Here is a 25,699-nt window from a genome sequence, read left to right on the forward strand (position 1 = left end):
ATGACTGTACAATGTTCAGTACCGTTCACGACTCATCAGATAATGAAGCAGTCCATGTCCAATTGCAGCAAGACCTGGACATTATCGAGGCTTGGGCTTCATTCACACAGGCAATTACCATCTCCTACAAGAGCGGATCTAACCACCGCCCCTTGACATTCACTGGCATTACCATCGCTGAATCCCCCACCATCAACATCTGGGGGTTACCATTGATCAGAAACTGAACTGGACTAGCCATATTAATACTGTGGCTACCAGGGCAGGTCAAAGGCAAGGAATCCTACGGCGCATAACTCACCTCCTGACCCCCAAAGCCTGTCCGCCATCAGTAAGGCACAAGTCAGGAGTGTAATGAAATACTCTCCACTTGCTTGAATGGATGAAGCTCCAACAACACTCAAGAAGCTCGACACCATCCACGACAAAGCAGCCCACTTGATTGCTACCCCTTCCACAAAACACTCAAACCCTCCACTACCGACAAACAGTGGCAGCCGTGTGTACCATCTATAAGATGTATTGTAGTAACTCACCAAGGTTCCTTAGACAGCACCTTCCAAACCCACGACCACTACCTTCTAGAAAGACAAGCGCAGCAGATACCTGGGAACCCCACTACCTGGAGGTTTCCCTTCAAGTCACTCACAACCCTGACTTGGAAATATATTGCCGTTCCTTCACTGCCGCTGGGTCAAAATCCTAGAACTCCCTCCCTAACAGCACAGTGAGTGTACCTACACCTAAAGGACTGCAGCGTTTCAAGACGGCAACTCACCACCACCTTCTGAAGGGCAACTAGAGATGGGCAATAAATGCTGGCCTAACCAGCGACGCTCACATCCTGTAAATTAATAAAAAATAATTGTTTTAAATTTGCAGCTTTTTTTGGGATGTTACTTGTCCTCTACTGTGAAGACTAATGTAATATACCTGTTCGATTCATCTGTCATCTCCTTACTTTACATTATTTATTTTCCAGACTTGCTTTCTGTAGGACCAACGTTAACTTTGTTAATTCTTTTATTTAAATATCTATAGAAACTCCTATTTTATATTTCTAGTTGGCTTTCACTTTAATCTTAATTTCCCCCTGCTGATTAGCATTTTTGTAATTCTTTGCTGTTCATTATATTCTGTCCATTGTTTTGTCCTGCCACCTGTTTTGGTGCAATTATATGCTTTTTCTTCAAGTTTGATAACATCTTTTAACTTTTTTAGTTAACCATGGATGATGATGTCCTCCCCTTAAATTTTTTTTTTCTCATTGGAATGTGTTTATTCAATATATTCTGAATATCCCTTTAAATGTCTGCCACCACACCCCTATTGATCTGTCCCTTAACCTCATTTCCCAGTTTACTTTTGCTGGCACTACTTTCATGTCCTCATAATGGCCATTATTTAAGTTTAAAATACTAGTCTTAGACCAACTCCCTCAAACTGAATGCAAAATTCAATCATATTATGATTCCTGATCCCTACTACCAAGGGAGTCTTATCTAAGGGGTTATTAATGAATCATATCTCTTTTCAAAATACCAGGTCCAGTATAACCTGCTCTCTGGTTGGCGCCAGAACGTGCTGTTCCAAGAAGCTATCCCAAAAACATTCCATGAACTCCTTATCTACGTCACCTTTGCCGATCAGATTTTTCCAGTCCACATGTAGATTAAAGTACTCCATGATTATCCCCATGACAAGCACCCATTTTCTCTTCTTTTATACTGTCCTACCCTGTAGTTACAATTTGTGGGCCTGTACACCTCTCCTACAAGTGACTTCTTGACTTTTTCACTTCTCATCTCAATCAAAATCACTTCTACATCCTGTTCTCCTGAACTTAGGGTCATTCCCTTCTACTGTGCTAACACCATCATTAATTAACAGAGCCACCCCTCCACCTTTTCCTAACTTCCCGTCTTTCCCAAAACTCACCTACCCTACAATATTCAGGTCTCTCTCAATCAATGTCATCTTGTATCCATGTCACTCTAATGGCTATGAGATCATATTTATTTCTATCTGCACTATCAATTCATCCGTTTAGTTTCAAATTCTATGTTATTTTTGTAATGTCTAGCCTTATCTAATGATTTACTCTTAGATTTTTACTCTCTGCCCCTTACTGTCATGGTCTGTTTACCGTTTCCCCTTTAAAAAAAATAAATTTTGAGTACCCAATTCCTTTGTTTTCTAATTAAGGGCAATTTAGCGTGGCCAATCCACCTACCCTGCACATCTTTGGGTTGTGGGGGTGAGACACACGCAGACATGGGGAGAATGCGCAAACCTATGAATCGAACCCAGGTCCTATCATTTCCCCTATTAGTACCTTTATAATATGCCTTTCCTTTACTCTTTGGTTTACCACATCATCCAAAATTTGGTTCCTTGCTCCAGTAATTAGTTTTACTTGGGTGAATTTGTCTGATTAAAGGTCTAAATATTGGCAACAGTCTCCATAAGCAATTTCAGTTCAGCAGCAGCCTTCAGTCAAATGTTCAAACTTGATAAATAAATACTGGTGAACTGTGACTTTAAAATTGTAGCGAGTATTCTCAAGAGAAAATGAGGTGGCCGAAATGATGGAATTTAGGGAGGATGAAGTCATCCTGTCCTACTTAGATAATTTTCACATGGGTGGGTGGGCACTTCTGCTGTGCACCCCTAAATTAACAGGATTTCCAAGGACTATTCGGCAGTGGCCACTTCAGAAACTCCTAGCTGCTCAAATGTGCATTATCCTCCTATCCCTTTGTTATGACTTAAAAGCCACACATGGCCATGCCCCCCCCAAAAAAAAATGCCACATTAGCTCCATTTAAAGTGAATTGTCATCTTTCAAGCCTTCTCCCAAAGATTAATTTCCCATAGCACAAATGTCCACAATAAGGAGAAATAAATATATTTATTTGGCCTGATTTACTTTTGTTATATACTCATTATGAATCAAATATATTTGCTTCCTCTTGGTGACCGTTTAAGGTGTGTTTTGCATCAATGTTGATTGTCTTCATCAATGCAAGAATGGTTATTTGGCAAGGCAATAGAGAAAGTCATGAGTACTGTGCACGAGAGGAAATAATTAGGAGGCAAAATAGATAGTGTCTTCCTAAAGCTCATTTTATATAATATAGACTGAAAAACTGAGGTAGAAAATTAATTTACTCTTCACTGCAACTCTTTTGATTCAGACTTGTTTTACATAAACAGTTAAAATAATTTTTCATGCCTCCTGAACTCTCCATCTTGAAATTTTCAAAAGATTTACCTTATGTAATCCTTTGGTCCCACTCCTGTTTTGTTGTTTTTGTATTGTTTCAAAATAAGGAATGGAACCCATTTTCACATAATTGACTCAAATGTGATCAGCTTCTGCCACATGTGGTACTGCATACCCAAATGTAGATCTTCTGCCCAACAATGTGCCTGTATCCAATCTTAGAAGAGGAGTTTCTCTACCGCTTTTGTGAATTTACCACCTTTGACAACAGATTCTTTAGGTTTCTCTAAATTGGTACTTCCAAATGAATGCCAAAAAATGGCAAACTAATCTACTGTTACCGAAGATCCATGCCTATTAGCAACAATGCTGCAACAGGAAATCCTTGATAATCTTTGACAATAAAGGCTTTTCATTCTAGGAGTTTGGTTAGCTTTTAAACCCAGTGGCCAGAAGTGACAAACAATTACTGTCTTGGACTGCACAGCCTCATGATTTAAATTTCATTGTAAACTATCACATTAGAGAGAAATTCTGCTGTAGATCTCTGGAAGCAAAATGAATCCTGTTCATTGAAGTTAAACATTGCCCATGCAGTTGCACTCACCAAATTATAACTTGATCAAGGTGAATATAGTAACTCAAGATGAATTGTTTTAGAACTGGAAGATAAGCTATTGTTATCCATATAAAACACTTCCAAGAGCAGTTTTATTTAGGCTTTAATGCAAACAAATTACAGTACACAATTATTTACAGCTGGTGAAATGAGCAATCTCAATATGTGCAAAATAAATCTGTAAATGCATACAACAGAACAGTACTCATTGTCAGTGCCCATAATTATGTTCAATATCTGTGCATGGCCTTGACAAAGTCTCTGGAAAAGAGAAAAACAAAATCTGGTCACTCAACTACAGTCTTTGTAACATAGAGTTAATGATCTGCACCACATTTCAGAACACCAGACTTTATACTGAATCTTATTCATTTAACTTAGTGGTATTACAGCCTCATCACACAGGAAACGCATCTCTTAAATATATTGTCTTATTTTCTATTTTGTGAGCTGCATTTCAGGAGGCATTTCATTGTTTGGAGCTGCATTTTATGTTTCAAGGACTAATCGATAACTATAGCAGTCTAATCAATGTCTATATTGCTCGAAGATGTCTGATAAGTACAGAATTGGTTACCAATGGTATTGGCAGTAATAGCAAATTCAATTTTTATCCAATGCTATATTTGGATGGATATTCAACCTATGGACCCTTTTGGTAACAGTAGGCACCCAGCTGCTAAGGCATGCATTGAAGACAGGATGCAGAAATCACCTGAAATCCTGCTAGCAGCAAATCCATAGCTTTGCTGAACTTGAAACATACTCCCATGATCAACGTTTCGGAATCTTATGCACATCAGTTGTTTGAAGAATCGGAATCACCTGCTAAGCTATTCTACTACTGGACAGATTAGTTTAAGATGATGGCTGGCCCCACTTATGACAGAGGAAACTCCATGAAGGCAAGTACTAATACAATGTGAGCCTGTCTTCTATAGTAGTGAAAACAATATCTACACAGGGAAGGAAGAATACAATATTCAAAAATCTTAATTACTGGAAGATTAAACAATGTCATCTTTTAAGTTTAGGAGGGACTTCAGAAGAAATCAACAAGTCAACATCTAAGGAGTAAATTGGAAATATGAGGAATAAACATTGGGCTCGATTCTACTAAATGGGAACAAAGTCCCATAACGAGCGTGCTTAGCTGTGTGTTTCCCGGCGCTCACAGGACCGAGGCCACACATAGCCCCGTTTTGTTTCCACAAGCATTGCCTGTGCCAGGGCACCACCTGACCAAAGGGCATGCAGCTGGGGGCCTCTGATCCCCTCGGAGACCCCCACGAGTGCCGTTCCTTCTGGTCACCCGTTTGTGGGGACCAGTGCTGAACAGCGCTCGCTCGAGGTCTCTGAGGCAAAGGGGATTAATCCCAAAGCTTCAGATACCCCAGGAATCTGCACATTAGAGTGAGTCCAGCTGTCTCGCTCTAATATGCAGATTTACCAAAATGTGATTGCAATGTCTCGCAAGATCGCGTTGGATCTAGTGAGGTGTTGCAAGCCAGGTAGATCCCGGGAACGAGGTCTCCCGGCTTTTATCGGCCATGCTGCACCGCGGCGAGCTGCTTTTCGGGAGATAGTGTGGTCATTGGATCACGCCCATTGTAAATACATAGGCGCATACTTCCTAATAGTTAGAACATTATATTATTCTGACTAAAAGGTCTGTTTCTCACTCCTTAGATGATGCCCGATTATCTTCAGTATTTTCTGTTTTTATTTCAGATTTCTGTCATCTGTGGTATTTTGTTTTTACATTGTTCTACTTCAGAAGTTTGCCATAAAACAATCCTCGCCATCACAGATAAATAAGGCACCTCTTCTTTAGTTGTTTGCTGCGTTTGGAGATTAAGGATAGCCAGGATGGATTTCTAATGGTATCATGCTTGACTAACCCAAGTGAATGTTTTGATGATTTTTTAAAAATTAATTTACGGGATGTGGTTGGTTAGGCCAGCATTTATTGCCATTGCCTTGTTGCCCTTTAGAAGGTGGTGGTGAGCTGCCTTCTTGAACCGCTGCAGTCCTTGAGGTGTAGGTACACCCACTGTGCTGTTGGGGGGGGGGGGACTTCTAGGATGTTGCCCAGTGACAGTGAAGGAACAGAGATATATTTACAAGTCGGGCCAGTGAGTGACTTGGAGGGGAACCTCTAGGTGGTGGGGTTCCCAGGTATCTGCTACTCTTGTCCTTCTAGATGGTATTGGTCATGGGTTTAGAAGGTGCTGCCCAAGGAACCTTGGCGGATTACTGCAGTGCATCTTGTAGATGGTACACAAGGCTGCCACTATTTGTTGGTGGTGGTGGGATTCAATGTTTGTGGACAGGGTAGCAATCAAGCGGGTTGCTTTGTCCTGGATGGTGTTGAGTTTCTTGAATGTTGTTGGAGCTGCACTCTACCAAGCAAGAGGAAAGTATTCCATTACACTCCTGACTTGTGCCTTATAGATGATGGACATGCTTTGGGGGGTCAGTAAGTGAGTTACTCGCCTTAGATTCCTAGCCTTTGACCTGCTCTGGTAGCCACAGTCCATGGCTAGCCCATTTCAGTTTCTGATCAATGGTAACCTCCAGGATGTTGATTGTGGGGGATTCAGAAGTGGCAATGCCACTGAATGTCAAGGGTGCGATGGTTAGATCCTCTCTTATAGGAGATGGTCATTGCCTAGGACCTGTATGGCGTAAATGTAACTTGCCACTGCCAGCCCTAGCATGGATTTTGCTGCATTTGGACAAGGTCTGCTTCATTATCTGAGGAGTTGTGAATGGTGCTGAACATTGTACAGTCATCTGTGAACGTCCCCACGTCTGACCTGATGATGGAAAGGAGGTAATTGATGATGCAGCTGAAGATGTTTGGGCCTAGGACACACTACCCTGAGGAACTCCTGCAGTGATGTCCTGGAGCAGACATGATTGACCTCCAACCACCACAATCATCTTCCTTTGTATCAGGTATTACTCCAACAGGGCAGCACGGTGGCGCAGTGGGTTAGCCCTGCTGCCTCACGGCGCCGAGGTCCCAGGTTCGATCCCGGCTCTGGGTCACTGTCTGTGTGGAGTTTGCACATTCTCCCCGTGTTTGCGTGGGTTTCACCCCCACAACCCAAAGATGTGCAGGCTAGGTGGATTGGCCACACTAAATTGCCCCTTAATTGGAAAAAATGAATTGGGTATTTAAAAAAAGGTATGACTCCAACGAGCGGAGAGTTTACCTCCAATTTCCATTGACACGTTTTGCTAGAGCTCCTTGATGCCATGCTCGGGCAAATGCTGCCTTGATGTCCACGACAGTCACTCTCACTTCCCCTCACCTCTAGCCTATGTTTGAACCAAGGCTGTAATTAGATCAGGAGCTGAGTGACCTTGGCGGAAACCAAACAGAGGCATCTGTGAGCAGCTCATTTTTGAGCAAGCGCTGCTTGATAGCACTGTTAATGACTCCTTCCATCACTTTGCTGATGATGGAGAGTAGACTGATATGGCAGTACTTGGCTGGGTTGGATTTGTCCTGTTTCTTGTGTACAGGACACACCTGGGCAATTTTCCACATTGCCGGGTAGATGCCAGTGTTGTAGCTGTACTGGAACAGCTTGGCTAGGGATGCGGCAAGTTCTGGAGCACAATTCTTCAGTACTATTGTCAGGGCCCATAGCCTTTGCAGTATCCAGTGCCGTCAGCTGTTTCTTGATGTCACTTGGAGTGAATCGTATTGGCTGAAGACTGACACATGTGATGCTGGGGACCTCCGGAGGAGACCGAGATTGATCATCCACTCGGCACTTCTGGTCGAAGATTGTTGCAAATGCTTCAGCCTTGCCTTTTGGACAAATGTGCTGGGCTCCTCCATCGTTGATGATGGGGATATTTGTGGAGCCTCCTCCTCCAGTGAGTTGTTTAATTGTCCACCACCATTTCACGGCTAGATGTAGCAGGACTGCAGAACTTAGATCTGATGCGTTCGTTGTGGAATTACTCAGCTCTGTCTATAACTTGCTGCTTAATTCTGTATTTTAGCTTCACCAGGTTGGCACTTCATTTTTCAGTATGCCTTGTGTTGCTCCTGGCATGCCCTCCTGTCCTCTTCATTGATCCAGGGGTGATCCCCTGGCTTGGTGATCATGGTATAATGGGGGATGAGGCCATGAAGTTGCAGACTGCATTTGAGTACAATTCTGCATGTGCTGATGGCTCACAGTGCCTCATTGATGCCCAGTTGCTTGATCTGTTTGGTGGAGGGTATCCTCAATGGGAAGATGGGACTTTGTCTCCACAAGGACTGTACGGTCTATCACTTCCACTGATACAGTTTTGGACAGTTATGCATCTGCAGCAGGCAGGTTGGTGAGGATGAGGTCAAGTATGTTTTTCCCTCTTGCTGGTTTCCTCACCACCTGCTGCAGTCCCAGTCTAACAACTATGTCCTTTAGGACCTGGCCAGCTTGGTCTGTGGTGGTACTACTGAGCCACTGTTGGAGATGGACATTGAAGTCCTCCACCCAGAGCATATTCTGCGCCTGTGCCACCCTCCGTGCTTCCCCCAAGTGATGTTCAACTTGGAGGAGTACTGACGCAGCTGAGACAGGCCATACCCAGGAAAGGTGATAGTCGTATCTGGGACATTATCTGTAAGGTATGATTCTGTGAGTATGACTATGTCAGGCTGTTGCTTGACTAATTTGTGAGACAGCTCCTGGCACAAGCCCCCAGATGTTAGTAAGGAGAACTTTTCAGGATCGATAGGGCTGGGTTTGCCATTGTCGTTTCCGGTGCCTGGGTCGATGCCAGGTGGGCCATCCGGTTTCATTACTTTTTGGGGCGTTTAAGAGTCAGCCACATTGCTGTGGGACTGGAGTCATATGTAGGCCAGACCAGGTAAGGATAGCAGATTTTGTTCCCTAAAAGGCATTAGTGAACCAGATGGGCATTTACAACAATCGACAATGATTTCATAGTGTCATCATTAGACTTTTGTATCCAGATATTTTTATTGAGTTTAAATTTCACCATCTGCCGAGGTGGGATCTGAACCCGGGCCCCCAGATCATTTGCCAGGAGGCAGCGCCTGGGCACTGCCCAGACATGTCACCACTCCCCCCCTCCCCCTTAATATAAATGAATATTTAGTGAGGGAGATCATGCGGTGGGAAGCCCATTAATAACATTTAAATTGATGGAAATATATCCAAATGAGGTACATGCCATTTGTGGGTGTGAACCTTGTGGCATCACCAACAAGGGGTGGGGGAAATCAGAAAATACTATTCTCGCTGAAGGGATCGTGTTTCCTGATCCTCATGATATTTTCCACCCGTGCCACTGGTCCCATGCATGGCCACTGCGGGCTCAAAATCATCCCACTGTCTCTCTTTCTCCCTCGTACATGTTACCTGATTTGATAGCCACATCCAGTATTTTCTGTTGACCTTTCCATAGTCTATCAATTCATATACGTTAACGTTGCACAAAGACTATTCTATTCTACTGATCCAACTTTGATGTGTTTGGATTAATTTAATTAATACCAAGAACAATATTCCTTCAACCGGAGTGATTTGCAAAACAAGAATGTGGCTTGTTCCTTGCAGACTACAAGGTGTGGTTGCATTTGGTCAGGTCCGATTTTAACTCTAGCTTTAACACACTGCAGAAAAGAAATAATTGATTTCTCTATTTTTACAGGCTAAAAACTTGATTGTCTCTCTCATACAACTGACAAAGTGTGACCAGATTATTACTGGATCCCTATTTATTGAGACAATTTTGCCTCAATTGTTTTTCCAGTACCATACAGGGTTAATCTCATCCAGAGCCATTTTATTACATTAGACCAACATTCCCCTATTTTCTTTGGAGTGTGCAGGCAATTTTTTTAAAGACATGGTCCCTTTAATTTTTTCTTGCACAGCCATGCAATGCGGTAACTTAAAGGACCAACTTGTGTCTAGCCTGCACAGCTTGTAGGAAACATTCCTTAAACAATCCTCCTTGTTATTTGATTTTCCCAGCAAATCATTCTAATCCAATAAACTTGCAATTCAAACAAAGTTATGTTATTTCTAAAGTGCAAAATCATAATCAAAGAAGTGGCACCAAATATTTGACACATGAATCTGAAAACGATTGTTAAATGTAATATTGCACAGGCTGATTTAAAACCATTGAAACTATGAAACGTATTATTCATTTGACCTGAGCACGTTGGTAGACTGAAGCTTATGTTTATTACGGGAGAACTCCATTCTAATACAGCTAATCCTGGAGTCCTTGGGTATGGTGCTGAAAGTAAATTTACATTTTTAGGACAAAAAATCTTTTAAAGATACCTGAATCTTAACCATGATCAATAGAGTAAATGAATGATCATCTTTAAATAAGAAATAATTCTATATTTGTAAATAGGACAAATATCATGACTTAAAGGGGAGAAAGGTTTTTTTTGTGGATGGTGAAGAGTACTTTCAATTGAAAGGATTCCTCTCTTCATATGGTCTGTAACTTTAAAAAAGATCCAATATTATGGCAGGCTGATGAATGAATATCAGCAATATTGGGCCCCAGCATAGTGGAACTATTGCCTACGTTAGGAATTTTTTCTCTGCACAATTCCATGGATAATACAGATTCATTAAATCTTCATAGAATTTTCAGTGCAGAAGGAGGCCATTCGACACATCGATTCTGCACCAGCTCTTGGAAAGAGCACCCTACCCAAGGTCCATACCTCCACCCGCCACCCTAGCCCCATAACCCAGTAACCCCACCCAACACTAAGGGCAATTTTGGACACTAAAGCAATTTATCATGGCCAATCCACCTAACCTGCATATCTTTGGACTGTGGGAGGAAACCGGAGCACCCGGAGGAAACCCATGCACACACGGGGAGGATGTGCAGACTCCGCACAGACAGTGACCCAAGCTGGAATCGAACCTGGCACCCTGGAGCTGTGAAGCAATTGTGCTATCCACAATGCTACCGTGCTGCCCTAATCTTATAGCAAGGATGCCTCCATTTGGTTCAAAATGCTATCCTGGCATTTTGAAACAACTATGCAAGTTGTCCCACCCTTTCCCCATACCGCCACATGTGTTTTTTCTTTTCACATACTTATCCAATTCCCTTTTCAAAGTTATTATTGAATCAGTTTATAACAACCCTTCTGGTAACAAATTCCAGCTTGTAACAACTCTGCATCCCAAAAAGGTCCTCACCTTCCTTTGGTTCTTTTACCAGTTATATTAAAAATGTCCTCCGGTTGGCAATTCTTCTGTCAGGAGGAAATTTCACCCTATCTGCTCTATGAAAAACTTTAATACCTCAGTTAAGGAAGGCAAATAGCATGTTGGCCTTTATTGCAACGGGTGTTCAAGGTTAAAGAAGCTGCTACATTTTGTACAGAATTGTGGTGACACTGCATCTGGAGTACTGTTTGCAGTTTTGGGATCTCCACATTTAGGAAGGTATGGTGAACATTCACTAAATTGATCCCTGTAATGAGGGGATTGCCCAATGATGAGAGACTGAGTAAATTGGGCCTGTCCTGTCTGGAGTTTAGAAGGATGGAACACAATCTCATTGAGACCTACAAAATTTTGAAGGGACTCGATGGGGCAGATGCTGAAAGATTGTTTCCACTGGTCGGGAATCTAAAACATGGGGGCAACAGTCTCAGGATAAAGGGTCAATCATTTAGGACTGAGATGAGGAGAAATGACTTCATTCAAAGGGTTGTTAATCTTTGAAATTCTCTGCCCCAAAGGGTTATGGATGCTCCATCATTGAATATATTTAAAGCTGGGATATACAGATTTTTGGTCTCACAAGAGAATGAAGGGGTATGGAGAGCAGGCAGGAAAATGGAATTGAAGCCCAGAATAATTTTGAATGGTAGAGTAGGCTCAATGGGTTGTGTGATCTATTCCTGCTCTTCATATAAATCTCCCCTCGACAAACTCTGCTCCAAGGCGAACAATCATAGTTTCTCTAGTCTCTAATCATTGCATTCCACCATCTTGCCACAAAGATAATTCTTTAGAAATCATATTTCTATATTAAGTTTCACTACTTGAAATAACACACCCTTATTTCCTGAATTAATAACTGAAGTAAAAGCTTACTTTATTATATCTGGCAATTGTGGGTCCTTGTAAATGTTGTTATGCTTGTATCCAAGAAATCCAGGAAATGCAACAAACATGACTTGTCTTCTCAACATCGGTGAATCTAGCAGACTTTCATAAAGCTGTATAAACATATGGAAAAAAGAACAGAAAAGAATGAGATATTTGTAGACTCCAAATGATTTGAAACTGCTTTTCAGTAAGCATTGCTTCGAAGCCCATCCTTCTCTTTCTATTTTGTGTTGTACTGGTAAAATACAGAATTCACAATTTTTATCTTTATGGTCTTAATACATGACAATCATGCTACATTTGGGTTGCAGGCAATGCTGTCAAAGACATATTTATTGCCGAACTCCAGCTGGCCTGAGGCGATGGTGGTAGATTTTTTTCCTTGAACTACTGTAGTCCTAGCGATGATGACTGTGCATTCACAATGGCACCATTTAGGGAATTAAAATTGCAAATCATTTTGGGATGCTGTGAGGATATAAAATTGCTTTAGAAAGACAAGTTTGTCTTTTTGTTTTCAAAGGATGAAACTGGGAGAGAATCTGATAGGGTGTACAAGAATATAGGAATAATTACATAAAAGATAAATCTGGAATATTACTTCAAATTATACCATTAACAGAGGATTAAAAGGTATTCAAGTTCAAACTAGCTAAAGTTAAATTAAAGACTATCAAAATGACAGCAAATGGAACAGACTCCTGGACAGGTTGGCTGAAGTGAAAACTTTTATAATTTAGGAAAAAAATCTATGATGGGGAAATGCAATTGAATGTCAAAATAAACTGCAGCTTGCATTAGTGGAAGAAGTCATTACATGTACCTTTTTGCCCAACTCAAATGGTATGATGTTATCATCTTCAGCATGCAGAATCAACACAGGAGTAGAAATTGACTGCAGACTTAAGTGAAAAGATAAATTTGACTGATTGGAATAAAGCCAAGAAGCAGAATACATTCATAACAAGTGTCACATGCACAAATTTACGCAAAAACATTTAATGTTGTGTTCCGGGCCAGGGTTTAGAGAACCCCAAAGGTTCAAATCCCGGCCCTGGGTCACTGTCCGTATGGAGTTTGCACATTCCCCCCCGTGTCTGCATGGGTTTCACCCCCACAACCTAAAGATGTGCAGGGTAGGTGGATTGGCCGTGCTAAATTGTCCCTTAATTGGAAAAAAAAATGATTGCGTACTCTAAATTTGTTATTTTCTAAAAATTATACTTCTCTTCAACTCCAGTCTGGAGACGAGGCACCAGGATCATCAGCCAGTGTTTAAGTGGGAAGCCCTTTCCCCCAGAAACCATCCCCACAGAAATCCCAATTCACCTGTGGGTTATGTAAGATTAATGGCAACTGCCAGAGTACCGTGCACCCACGTGCAGGGTGTGCTTGTAACGGTCACACACTAATTGAATGTTAATGGAATGGTAGCTCTTGTGGTTTATAAACTTTACGGGCTGCTGCCAGGGAACCAGTATAGCTACACAGGTGCAGTCTGCTGCATGCTGCACTCCAGGAAAGCCTGAGATGGCAGCTGAGCCAGTAAATCTTTGAGCTTGGCTATCCTTGTCCAGAACAAACCTAACAGAACGATGGGCCTTCCTGTAAAGGACTTTGGTGATCTCTTTTATGCAGCAATATATTGACAACTGAGAGATGCCGCACAGGCCCCTGTTGAGCACTGGAAAAACCCAGACACAAAAAAATTGACTGCTGCTGCACATTCAAGGTCATTGTTGGTGGAAACCTCCAACCCCACATGGCATCAGGTCTTCATGAAGAATGCGGGAAATATGATTTACAAAGGTCTTTAGACAACCCCAGCTGTGCCCAATACTGACTTTCACTCATCTGTAGGTTGGAGACTCTTTGACGGTAAACCCTCAGTGTGGTGAGACACCTCCGCTACCTAGATCTCCTCAGCCTCATGTTCATGCTCAGGCTCCCTCTGGCCATGTCCCCCAGGCGCTGCCTCCTGCTAGGCTGCCCACAGCAATGTCTCTCCCTCCTTCACCTCCTACATTGTTTGAGAACTCAAGAGCAACGCAGCATTGAGCCCTGGAACCACTCACAATTTTGCCTTCTCTATTGAAAAAAAATCAAAGACAATATGGCTAAAGTTTCCAGAAAGGAAAGCTGCGATTGAGAGACTTATGGAAGATGCGGGGCTTTGGTTGCTTTGCTTGCATTGTGCCTGATGCAGCCTTACCCCGGAGACGTTAACACCCACAAAGAGATAACCAACATTCTATTCCAGAGAAGTGGCATCTGGAGCCATGTGGGGGTAATAAGTTGTGAATGAAATTATTAAACTAAAGTGGATTGCACACCGTTCTTTGAAGTGACACACCAATTACGTTTCAATTGCTCATGGTCAATGAGGGGAATCCGTTGACCAATGGTGAATGCCCTTCACTGATGGGATGGCAGAAATGCTGCAGCTGTTCTCCCTTCATTATTCACTCTCCAAGACTGTATTCCTACCTTCCATTTTGTCAATGTTGAAACTTTGAGGTGAAGATTGAGTTCTGCCTATTACTTTAACCATGATGTGCCGGCGTTGGACTGGGGTGAGCACAGTAAGAAGTCTTACAACACCAAGTTAAAGTCCAACAGGTTTGTTTCGAATCACTAGCTTTCGGAGCACAGCTCCTTCCTCAGGTGAATGAAGAGGTGGGTTCCAGAAACATATATATATATATATATATAGACAAAGTCAAAGATGCAAAACAATACTTTGAATGCGAGTCTTTGCAGGTAATTAAGTCTTTGTAGGTCCAACGGAGCAACTGGAGAGAGGGGTAATTACAGGTTAAAGAGGTGTAAATTGTCTCAAGCCAGGACAGCTGGAAGGATTTTGCAAGCCCAGGCCAGATGGTGGGGAGTGAATGTAATGCGACATGAATCCAAGATCCCGGTTGAGGCCATACTTATGTGTGCGGAACATGGCTATAAGTTTCTGCTCAGCGATTCTGCGTTGTCGCGCGTCCTGAAGGCCGCCTTCATAGATTATCATAGAATTAACAGTGCAGAAGGAGGCCATTCGGCCCATCGAGTCTGCACCAGCTCTTGGAAAGAGCACCCTACCCAAGGTCAACACCTCCACCCTATCCCCATAACCCAGTAACCCCACCCAACACGAAGGGCAATTTTGGACACTAAGGGCAATTTATCATGGCCAATCCACCTACCCTGCACATCTTTGGACTGTGGGAGGAAACCGGAGCACCCGGAGAAAACCCATGCACACACGAGGAGGATGTGCAGACTCCGCATAGACAGTGACCCAAGCCGGAATCGAACCTGGGACCCTGGAGCTGTGAAGCAATTGTGCTATCCACAATGCTACCGTGCTGCCCTTGTAGAACGCTTACCCGAAGGTCAGAGCAGTCAACATTCCAACTCTCCCCCCTGCCCCCCTCCCCAAGCTCATCACCCATGGCCCATGTGGAACTCTACCTACCCCATCTAGAGTCTGTGGTGCACCGTTACATACAGAGGTGACCGCCTACCCCACCCCCCACCACAGAGCTTCACATACCCCCAATGACCATCACCATTCCCTCTGCAACCCTGTACAGAGCTGGCCAAGCCCAGGGATATCAGCTATAGGACATCCAAGCTGTGCATTGTTGTTGTGGAGCACACAGCCCTTGCCCCTCCCTGCAGCCTGGGGTACACCATGCTCTCAATAATTTCTCATGCTGCTCTTCTGCACTGTCTCCTTTCTGACTTCAGACTGTGAGGTCCACATAGCCTTTGAACTGTCTATGCTCCGTGACTCCTTTCCATTTCGCAGGAGAAATATCTGCAACTCTGTGACTGTGGTCTGCAACCCTGAACTAAAGCAGGGGCCTTAACATAGTTCCCATTTCTAAAAAAAACTAAAAACAATATCATCCTCCCAAACCACAACTTCGGAGTGCTGCTGCTAACCATCCCTAATGCGCCACACCAACAAGCCACCACCCCATACTCTGGTGTCTATAAGCAACCCCTTCCCTCTGCCTTCTATTGCTCGTCACCCTCATTCACCTCCTTGGTCCTCTGCCTTGCCCAGCCACTGCCGTCTGTGGTGATATGCATCACTGTAAATACACAAGGGGTTAATGTAAATACACTTAGTATAGATAAACACTAGAGGGAGCACCAGAGACATGACACACAGACATTCAACCAATAGGTCAGTAAGATAGGACACGGCTGGACTTCCGGTTGCGGCTATGCGGAGCTAAGTCGCACGTCCGGCAGCTCCCAACAGAAACGGACTTTTGGGCTCTTTTTAGGGCCCCCAGCGGCATTTGTTCGACGGTGCCCAGTGTGGGAAGGTGATAGTAACATTTCCCCGGCACTGTATGGATTGGACCAGGAGTGGAGCGGTGAAAAAGTAGTTTTGGAGCAGCGAAAAGTGCGATGGAGGAAAATCAAGATTGCGGCGGGTGGAGACCAGGACTGGAGCGCGGAGATGGCCAAGAAGAGGGCCGGGTACAATCGGGCTAAGGCGGCTCTGCATCGGAAGGGGGTGAAATTTGGAATGTTGCAGCCGGCGCGACTGTGGGTCACTTTCAAGGACCGCCACCACTACTTCGAGACGCCGGAGGAGGCGTGGACCTTTATCCAGGCCGAAAAGTTGGACTCGGATTGAGGGTCGGTTGCGAGGGGATGTCGAGAGGGGATTGATGTGATTGTTGTGTTTGGGGGGGGGGGGGGGGGGTGTTCTGTTCTGTTTGGTACTGTTTTCTTTTTGGGTGCTGGGTGGGGTGGGGGGAAATGGTTCGTAGTGGGGGTTTGGTGAGAGTGTGGGCATCGGTGGTTGGAGGAGGGGGCACCATTGGGGGGGGGGGGGGGGGGAGGCCCGAGGTGGGGGAGCTGAGATCAGGCCGCGAAAGGGAGCTGCGCCTGAGGGGGCGGGTCCAGCTTGGTGGAAAGCGCGGGTTTTTCTCCTGCACTAGGGAAGGGGCGGGGTCAGGGGGAGGGGTGGTGCTGGAGAGGAGCGCCCACTAATGGACAGGAGGGGGGGGGGGGAGGTGCGGGCACGCGGCTGGCCTAGAAAGGGAGATGGCTAATCGGCAGAGGGGGGTGGTGGCAGGCAGCCCCCTGATCCGGCTGATAACTTGGAATGTGAGAGGCCTGAACGGGCCGGTCAAGAGGGCCCGTGTGTTCGTGCACCTGAACGCAGATGTGGTCATGCTCCAGGAGACGCATTTGAGGGTAGCAGACCAGGTTAGGCTGAGAAAGGGGGGGGGGGGGGGTAGGGCAGGTTTTCCACTCGGGGTTGGACGCAAAGAATCGAGGGGTGGCGATTTTGGTGGGGAAGCGGGTGTCGTTTGAGGCGCTGAACATCGTGGCAGACAATGGAGGTAGGTACGTGATGGTGAGCGGGAAGCTCACTATCACTAGTAGTGGGCCCAACAGGTCCATATACTTCCGTAAAATTCCACCGGGAACCCATCTGGCCCCGGTGCCTTCCCCACCTGCATACTCCTCAGCTCCTCCAGCCCTACCGGTGCGGGTGCGGGTGGTCTTGGTGAATGTGTATGCCCCGAATTGGGACGATGCCAGATTTATGCAGCGCATGTTGGGCCGGATTCCGGACCTGGAGGCAGGGAGCTTGATAATGGGGGGGGGGGGGAAACGGGACTTTAATACGGTATTGGATCCAGCATTGGACCGCTCTAGATCCAGGACGGGTCAGAAGCCGGCAGCGACCAAGGTGTTGAGGGGGTTTATGGACCAGATGGGAGGAGTGAACCCACGGAGGTTTGTTAGGCCGGGGGCCAGGGAATCCGCTTTCTTTTCCCACGTCCATAAAGCCTACTCCCAGATTGACTTCTTCGTTTTGAGCAGGGCGCTGATCCCGAGGGTGGAGGACACGGAGTATTCGGCCATAGCCATCTCAGACCATGCCCCGCACTGGGTGGAGCTCGAGCTAGGGGAGGAGAGGGACCAGCGCCCGCTGTGGCGCCTGGAGGTGGGTTTGCTGGCGGATGAGGAGGTGAGCGGGTGGATCCGTGGGTGCATTGAAACATGCCTAGAGGTGAACGATAATGGGGAGGTGCAGGTAGGGGTGGTCTGGGAGGCGCTGAAGGCGGTGATTAGGGGAGAGCTCATCTCCACTAATCGGCGCTGAAGGCGGTGATTAGGGGAGAGCTCATCTCCACTAGGGCCCACAAGGAGGGGAAGGAGAGGAGAGAGAGGGAGAGGTTGGTGGGGGAGATTTTAAGGGTAGATAGGAGGTATGCAGAGGTCCCCGAGGAGGGACTACTCAAGGAGCGACGAAGCCTCCAGGCCGAGTTCGACCTGTTGACTACCGAGAAGACGGAAGTGCAATGGAGGAAGGCGCAAGGGGCGGTGTATGAATACGGGAAGAAGGCTAGCCGGAAGCTGGCACACCCTCTTCGGAGGTGGCGAGGGAGATTGGGGGAGTTAGGGATAAAGGGGGGACATGGTGCGGAAGGGGTAAATGGGGTATTTAGAGACTTCTATGATGGGCTGTATAGGTCTGAGCCCCCGACGGAGGAGGGGGGGGGGGGATGCATCGTTTTCTGGACCGGCTGAGGTTCCCGAGGGTAGAGGAGGGGCAGGTGGCGGGGCTTGGGGCACCGGTAGGGCTGGAGGAGCTGAGGAGTATGCAGGTGGGGAAGGCACCGGGGCCAGATGGGTTCCCGGTGGAATTTTACGGAAGTATATGGACCTGTTGGGCCCACTACTAGTGAGGACTTTCAATGAGGCGAGGGAGGGGGGGCTCTACCCCCGATGATGTCCAGGGCGCTGAAGTCGCTGACCTTGAACGGGGACAAGGACCTTTTACAGTGTGGGTCGTATAGGCCAATCTCGCTCCTCAACGTGGATGCGAAGGTGTTGGCTACCAGAATTAAGGACTGTGTTCCGGGGGTTATCCACGAGGACCAGACGGGTTTCGTGAAGGGAAGGCAGCTAAACACCAATGTGCGGAGGCTCCTAAATGTAATCATGATGCCTGCAGTGGAGGGGGAAGAGGAGATAGTGGCAGCCATGGATGCGGAGAAGGCCTTTGATAGGGTGGAGTGGGGGTACCTGTGGGAAGTGTGCCCCTATCCCCCCTGCTGTCTGCAATGGCAATTGAACCTTTGGCGATGGCTTTGAGGGAGTCCAGGAACTGGAGGGGGGGAACACCGGGTATCGCTGTATGCAGACGACCTGTTACTGTATGTGGCGGACCCACTGGGGGGGATGCCAGAGGTGATGCGGCTCCTCAGAGAGTTTGGAGACTTTTCCAGGTATAAGCTCAGCATGGGGAAGAGTGAGCTATTCGTGATACACCCAGGGGACCAGGGAAGGGGGATAGACGAGCTTCCAATGAAGAGGGCGGAAGGGAGTTTTCAGTACCTAGGGATCCAGGTGGCCAGGAGCTGGGGGGCCCTACACAAGCTCAACTTGACGAGGCTGGTGGAGCAGATGGAGGAGGAGTTTAAAAGGTGGGATATGCTGCCACTCTCCCTGGCGAGTAGGGTACAGTCGGTGAAGATGACGGTGCTCCCGAGGTTCCTTTTTATATTCCAGTGCCTCCCCATCCTGATCCCTAAGGCCTTTTTTAAGCGGGTCAGCAGGAGCATCATAGGGTTTGTATGGGCGAAAAAGACCCCGAGAGTGAGAAGGGTGTTTCTGGAACGGAGCAGGGACAGAGGAGGGCTCGCGTTGCCTAATCTGTGTGGGTACTACTGGGCTGCCAATGTGGCGATGATACGCAAGTGGGTAATGGAGGGGGAGGGGGCGGCGTTAAAGAGGCTGGAGATGGCGTCATGTGTGGGCACGAGCTTGAGAGCGCTGGTGACAGCATCACTGCCGCTCCCGCCGACAAGGTACACCACGAGTCCAGTGGTGGCGGCGACCCTCAAAATTTGGGGGCAGTGGAGACGCCATGGGGGAGGCAGGAGCTTCGGTGTGGTCCCCGATCCGAGAGAACCATCGGTTTGTCCCGGGGAGAATGGATGGGGGGCTCCTGAGCTGGCACAGGGCAGGTATTAGAAGGATGGGGGACCTGTTTATAGATGGGACGCTTGCAAGCCTTGGGGCGTTGGAGGAAAGATTCGGGCTCCCCCCTGGAAATGCCTTCAGGTACATGCAGGTAAGGGCGTTTGTAAGACAGCAGGTGAGGGAATTTCCGCTGCTGCCAGCACGTAGGATCCAGGATAGGGTGCTCTCGGGGGTGTGGGTTGGAGAAGGCAAGGTCTCGGCGGTCTACCAGGAGATGCAGGAGGAGGAGGAGGCCTCGGTGTAGGAGCTGAAAGGTAAATGGGAGGAGGAGCTGGCGGAGATAAGACGAGGGTACATGGGCGGACACCCTGGGTAGGGTAAATTCTTCCTCCTCTTGCGCCAGGCTTAGCTTGATACAATTTCAGGTTCTGCACAGGGCGCACATGACTGGGGCAAGGCTGAGTCGGTTTTTTGGAGTGGAGGACAGGTGTGTGAGGTGTTCAGGGAGCCCAGCAAATCATGCCCACATGTTCTGGGCGTGCCCAGCGCTGGATGGGTTCTGCAGGGGCGTTGTGAGGACGGTGTCTCAGGTGGTAAACACCCGGGTTAAGCCGAGTTGGGGGCTCGCACTATTTGGGGTATCGGACGAGCCGGGAGTGCAAAAGGCGAAAGAGGCCGGTATTCTGGCCTTTGCGTCCCTGGTAGCCCGGTGGAGGATTCCGCTACAGTGGAAGGATGCAAGGCCCCCAAGCGTGGCAGCCGTGATCAGCGACATTGGAGGGTTCATTAAATTGTAGAGGGTAAAATCTGCCTTAAGAGGATGTGTGCAAGGGTTCTTCAGGCGGTGGCAACCGTTCCTGGACGTTCTAGCGGAGCATTAGGAGGTGGTCAGCAGCAGCTGCAACCCGGGTTGGGGGGGGGGGGGGGGGGGGTGGTACTTTGTGTTTACTACTGTGTTTATTATCGTTTAATGGGGGGCTTGTATATTGGGGGAATACGTGACATAGCTATAAGATGTTTATTTATGTGTTCTTTGGTTTTTCTTATTTCTGTAAGGGGGGGATTTGTTGAAAATATGTTAAAAATTTTAATAAAAATATATTTTTTTAAAAAATGATAGGACACGACCAATGGGCAGTCACGACACACCCAGACATGACACTACCACAGGGGGGCATTATACCAACCCATATAAAAGGACACAGCACACATGCTCAGTCTCTTTCCAGTGGAGACACTTTGTGAGTACAGACAGGGTTGATTGAAACACATCACACCCACCATGTGGATTGTAGCAGACTGGTTAGTTAGTCTGAGTAGCTATAGCAGGATTAACAGGAGTGTCGAATCCAAGTAGGAGAATTGTTAACAGTTAAATAAATGTGTTAAAACTATCTCCAAGTCTGAACCTTCCTTTGTCAGAGTGCACATCAAGGAAGCAGCTTATGCTACGTCAAGAGCATAAAACATCGTCTTGCACAGCTCTCCTTCTACATTGCTCCCTTGTCTTTGTCAGCCTCCCGCCCATGCATTCCTTGTCTCTAACAGCAGCCCACCGCAGCACAGAGCTGACCAGATAGGCAATGGTGTGTGGCACTGGGAACAGAAGACCCATGCATTCCCCTACCCAGGAACAGTTCTGATGTGAGTCAGTGAGATGGGAGAGTCCATAGCACAGTGCTGTCTATAAGACCTGCCCGCCATGGAGCTGGAGAGCACAAACCAGTCTGCCCCTGAGTGGCATTCAGCACAACAGGTGCAGAACTGTGGCAGGTAGGCTATGTATGTTGCACTCACCTTGAATTCTAGAGCCAATTGATGTCTGCCTTGTGCATGCCACTCATTTGCAAATGAGTTTGAGGCCAATGTGATTTCCCACTGGCATGACGAATGATTGGAAGACCTGTTAAGATTCCAGTGAGCAGTGTTTTGGGCAACCATGAGATGCAAATGAATGTAAATGGCATTCACACCACTAGGAAGCGAGAGAACCAACACACCGCCATTGAGAGAATTTCAAATTGTTTTTCTGTCGGTGTGTTTCCGACTTTTCAGCTCCTGCTGGATTCTCTATTCCTACCCAACACTAAACCCTCCGCGGATAGGATGGGAGAATTCAGCCCAATGAGTAGATAGCTGATCAATATAAATCAAGATGACCCTGGTTCAATTGTAACTTCAGGCAGCGCTTTAGACCCACATCATTAGAGAGCTGAAAATTAATTTTCTGATTTCCATTCAGCAAACCCTGTGGGAAGGACAATGTTGAGGATAATAACAGGTTCAGAAATAAACATCCTTATGATTGATAAGTCTAAAACCAAGTCTGAACCTAGGCAGTAAATGAAGAAAGTTAACAAAGAAAACAGAGGAAAATGGCAGAAATTGGGCACTACAGGCAACTAAGCATTGCAACTATGTTATTATCTATTATTATTAACTACTACTACTATTATTATTATCTATTATTAACTATTTTATTATCCTCTCATTACACTATCATATCAAAAGTTGCATTTTACTTACTTTTCAACATTATGAAAGAAAATATTATTTTCTGTTATTGCATCCAAAAAGAACCATTCAAATCCAGGGAAAAACTTGTAATACTGTAGGGAGAATAAATTGTTGGAATTGTAAAGGGGTGCTTGCTTCCGTTTTGTGTCTCAAATTGGTTCATTTTGCAGGACATGCACAACTGAGTTATGTATTGTTAGTTAAAGTCCGCATTAAAACTTGGTCATTTAATAATACTGATGCTCTGGTGTGACACAGAGCAAATTCTTCTCCTATTAACAAAAGGGGTATGGGGAAATTCCAACACTTGATATATTCAAAATGGAGTTGGTTGGGGATTGCCAGTGCCTCATCAAGAAAAGTAAGCAATTGGACTTCAGCACTATGCCTTAGCCCAAACAGAAGATTACCACGCCATGCACATTTCCTCATATCGGCCCCATGACATCACAGTGGGAATGGCATTATTGAGCTATGAGTTCATACTTTTTAGGTTTAATTTAGATTTGGCTGATATTGCTCCTAATAATTTTATCCAAAGCTCGATGGCTCGCAGAAAATAATTTCAAACCCCTGGACTGGGCTAGATATAAACTGAAGGTGAAACCCAATGCACTATCAATTGTCTTTTGAGACGATTGCAATTTTCCTGTGTAGAAATGCCTGGTTTCCAGAATTCAAACAAATAGTAAACCAAAAACAAGGGTGCACACAGCAATGTTGGAAGTAGCAGAAGCTCAATGAGCCTACAGACTTGCTCTGTCCTTCAGGAGTTGTAAAGCAGACACTACAACATTAGTATCATTGAATTCATCTACAACACAGTATCTGAGCATTGCTTGTAAAATGTTACACTTTCGATACTATTATTGCAGTAATGAATTCTTGGGAAAAGATATTTTCCACTGATACGTACAAAGAAAGTAAAAATGAATTCGGAAGAAATTATCAAAACTGATAAAAACGTGCATACATTCATTACAATATAAAACGCAAGGGCAGCACGGTGGCAGTGGGTTAGCACTGCTGCCTCACGGCGCCCAGGTCCCAGGTTCGAGCCCGGCTCTGGGTCGCTGTCCATGTGGAATTTGCACATTCTCCCCGTGTTTGCGTGGGTTTCGCCCCCACAATCCAAAGATGTGCAGGTTAGGTGGATTGGCCACTCCAAATTGCCCCTTGATTGGAAAAAATAAATTGGGTACTCTAAATTTATCAAAAAATGTATAAAACGCAAGAAGTTTCTTCAAAGTTTATGTAACTAATAAAATTATAAATGCCTCAATAAAATCTTTTCTCAAAAGAAAAAGTTTATGTAACACAGTAAATGCGGCGCTGAGGACCCAGATTTGTATCCCGGCCCTGGGTCACTGTCCGTGTGGAGTTTGCACGTTCTCCCCATGTCTTTGTGGGTTTCACCCCCACAACCCAAAGATGTGCAGGTTAGGTGAATTGGCCCTAAAGTGCCCCTTTATTGGAAACAAAAATAATTGGGTACTCTAAATTTATATTAAAAAAATATAACACATTAAAAATGGAAAGGACATTTTATGACAATTGAACTTCTTTTTTCTACTTTCGCAAACGTATAATACAAGCAAACATTCCTACATACCATAGCAAATGGGTGATGAGCAACTTCTTCGCGCATAGAGGTAAATGGAGCTTCCAGTATAATAGCATCAGCTGGGCTTCCTACTTATTAAAACACAGATTTCCAATGGAATATTAATTTTGGTCTTCCATCTATTTAGATTTGAGAAAACATCTCCACTGATGGTTCATTAACTCAAGTGATGAATATCAGAAAGTTCCCATTACATTTCCAGTCTGTGTTGAGTTAGCTGATCTTAACCTGGGCAACAGTAGAGTTCTGAAGACAGATCATTAACCTGATTAACCATTTCTCTTTCCACCTGTTGAATATTGCCCGCATTTTCTGTTGTTAGTTCAGATCTCTAGCACCTGCAGTATTTTGCTTTAGCATCAGGTATTTATCCCTGTTTAAGGGAGGAGAAAGTCGAGTGGATTCCCTTTTTCATCCTTGCTACAATGTGCACATCTTAAGTAATGGCAGCATTGCACTGTGAGGTTCATAAACTGTTAGCATTGATCATTAACACTGATACATCCACAATAGCCACTCAGGTGAAGTAGCTGAGGCATTAAGACGCAGCTCAGGAAGCCACTGTCATTTTTGGAAGGAGAGAGCAACAAAGAAGCCGAAGGGTAAAGCTTTCTGATGTTTAACAATGTGCTTCAGAATATTTGTAAAACCATTTGTTATCACACTAATAAATAAGCATTACTGAGCTTTAGAAATGTTATGCTTTTACCTTTCTCATGTAGGATCCGTGCAGTGTTTGTGGCAACACTAAATGAAAACGAAAATGTTTATAAAGCATTATACTATACTAGATTTGGTATTTTCTATTTGCCACGTTCCCATGGTAACAAAAATAAATGTCCTGTAGAAATATATATTTTAAAGGTATTTAGTGGATATATTAAATAACCTATTTTCATCAGTAGGCTGTTTTATATTATTTTATTTAAAAAAAAAAAAATTTTATTAAAGTTTTCATAAAATATCAACAACAAAATGTAAAAGGAACCCAATAGAATTAAATACAAAACAAAACAAAACCCAGTGCCCCCTCCCCCCTATACATAAATAATATATTAACACCCGCCGAAACACATAGCAAACATAGCAAATATATACACCCCCTCAGATCCGCCAGTATAGACAAACAAAAATAAAATAGAACGCCCCCCCCCCCTCCCCCCCGGGTTGCTGCTGCTGCTGACCATTGTCTACCGTTCTGCCAGGAAGTCCAAGAACGGTTGCCACCGCCTGAAGAACCCTTGCACCGATCCCATTAAGGCAAATTTCATCCTCTCCAATTTATTAAACCCCGCCATATCGTTGATCCAGGATTCCACACTTGGGGGCCTCGCATCCTTCCACTGAAGAAGAATCATTCGCCGAGCTACCAGGGACACAAAGGCCAGAATACCGGCCTCTTTCACCTCCTGCACTCCCGGCTCCTCTGCAACCCCAAATATTGCGAGCTCCGCGCCCGGTTTGACCCTGGATCCTACCACCCTCGACACCATCCTCGCTACGCCCTTCCAAAATTCCTCCAGCGCTGGGCATGCCCAGAACATATGGGTGCGATTTGCTGGCCTCCCTGAGCACCTAACACACCTGTCCTCACCCCCAAAAAACCAGCTCAT

The 25,699-nt window shown here is 45.4% G+C and overlaps 1 protein-coding gene across 2 annotated transcripts in view; it reads right to left on the reverse strand.

The window, feature by feature from the left end:
• Window positions 1-3,930: 3,930 nt before the first annotated feature.
• The window catches only part of LOC140401268 (lysophosphatidylserine lipase ABHD12-like), a 62,015-nt gene continuing 40,246 nt past the window's right edge, over window positions 3,931-25,699 (reverse strand). Inside the window, exons 6-11 of one of the 2 annotated variants that reach the window (XM_072489777.1) lie at window positions 24,796-24,833; window positions 24,075-24,157; window positions 22,472-22,554; window positions 12,810-12,888; window positions 11,972-12,096; window positions 3,931-4,106 (exon numbers count right to left, since the gene is read on the reverse strand). In XM_072489777.1, the coding sequence (XP_072345878.1) occupies window positions 4,076-4,106; window positions 11,972-12,096; window positions 12,810-12,888; window positions 22,472-22,554; window positions 24,075-24,157; window positions 24,796-24,833 (439 nt within the window). In that variant the 3' untranslated portion in view covers window positions 3,931-4,075. The remainder of the gene's footprint in view (window positions 4,107-11,971; window positions 12,097-12,809; window positions 12,889-22,471; window positions 22,555-24,074; window positions 24,158-24,795; window positions 24,834-25,699) is intronic. The other variant, XM_072489776.1, reaches the window with a different exon arrangement.

This window comes from Scyliorhinus torazame, chromosome 2, assembly GCF_047496885.1.
Source record: "Scyliorhinus torazame isolate Kashiwa2021f chromosome 2, sScyTor2.1, whole genome shotgun sequence".
NCBI lineage: Eukaryota > Metazoa > Chordata > Chondrichthyes > Carcharhiniformes > Scyliorhinidae > Scyliorhinus > Scyliorhinus torazame.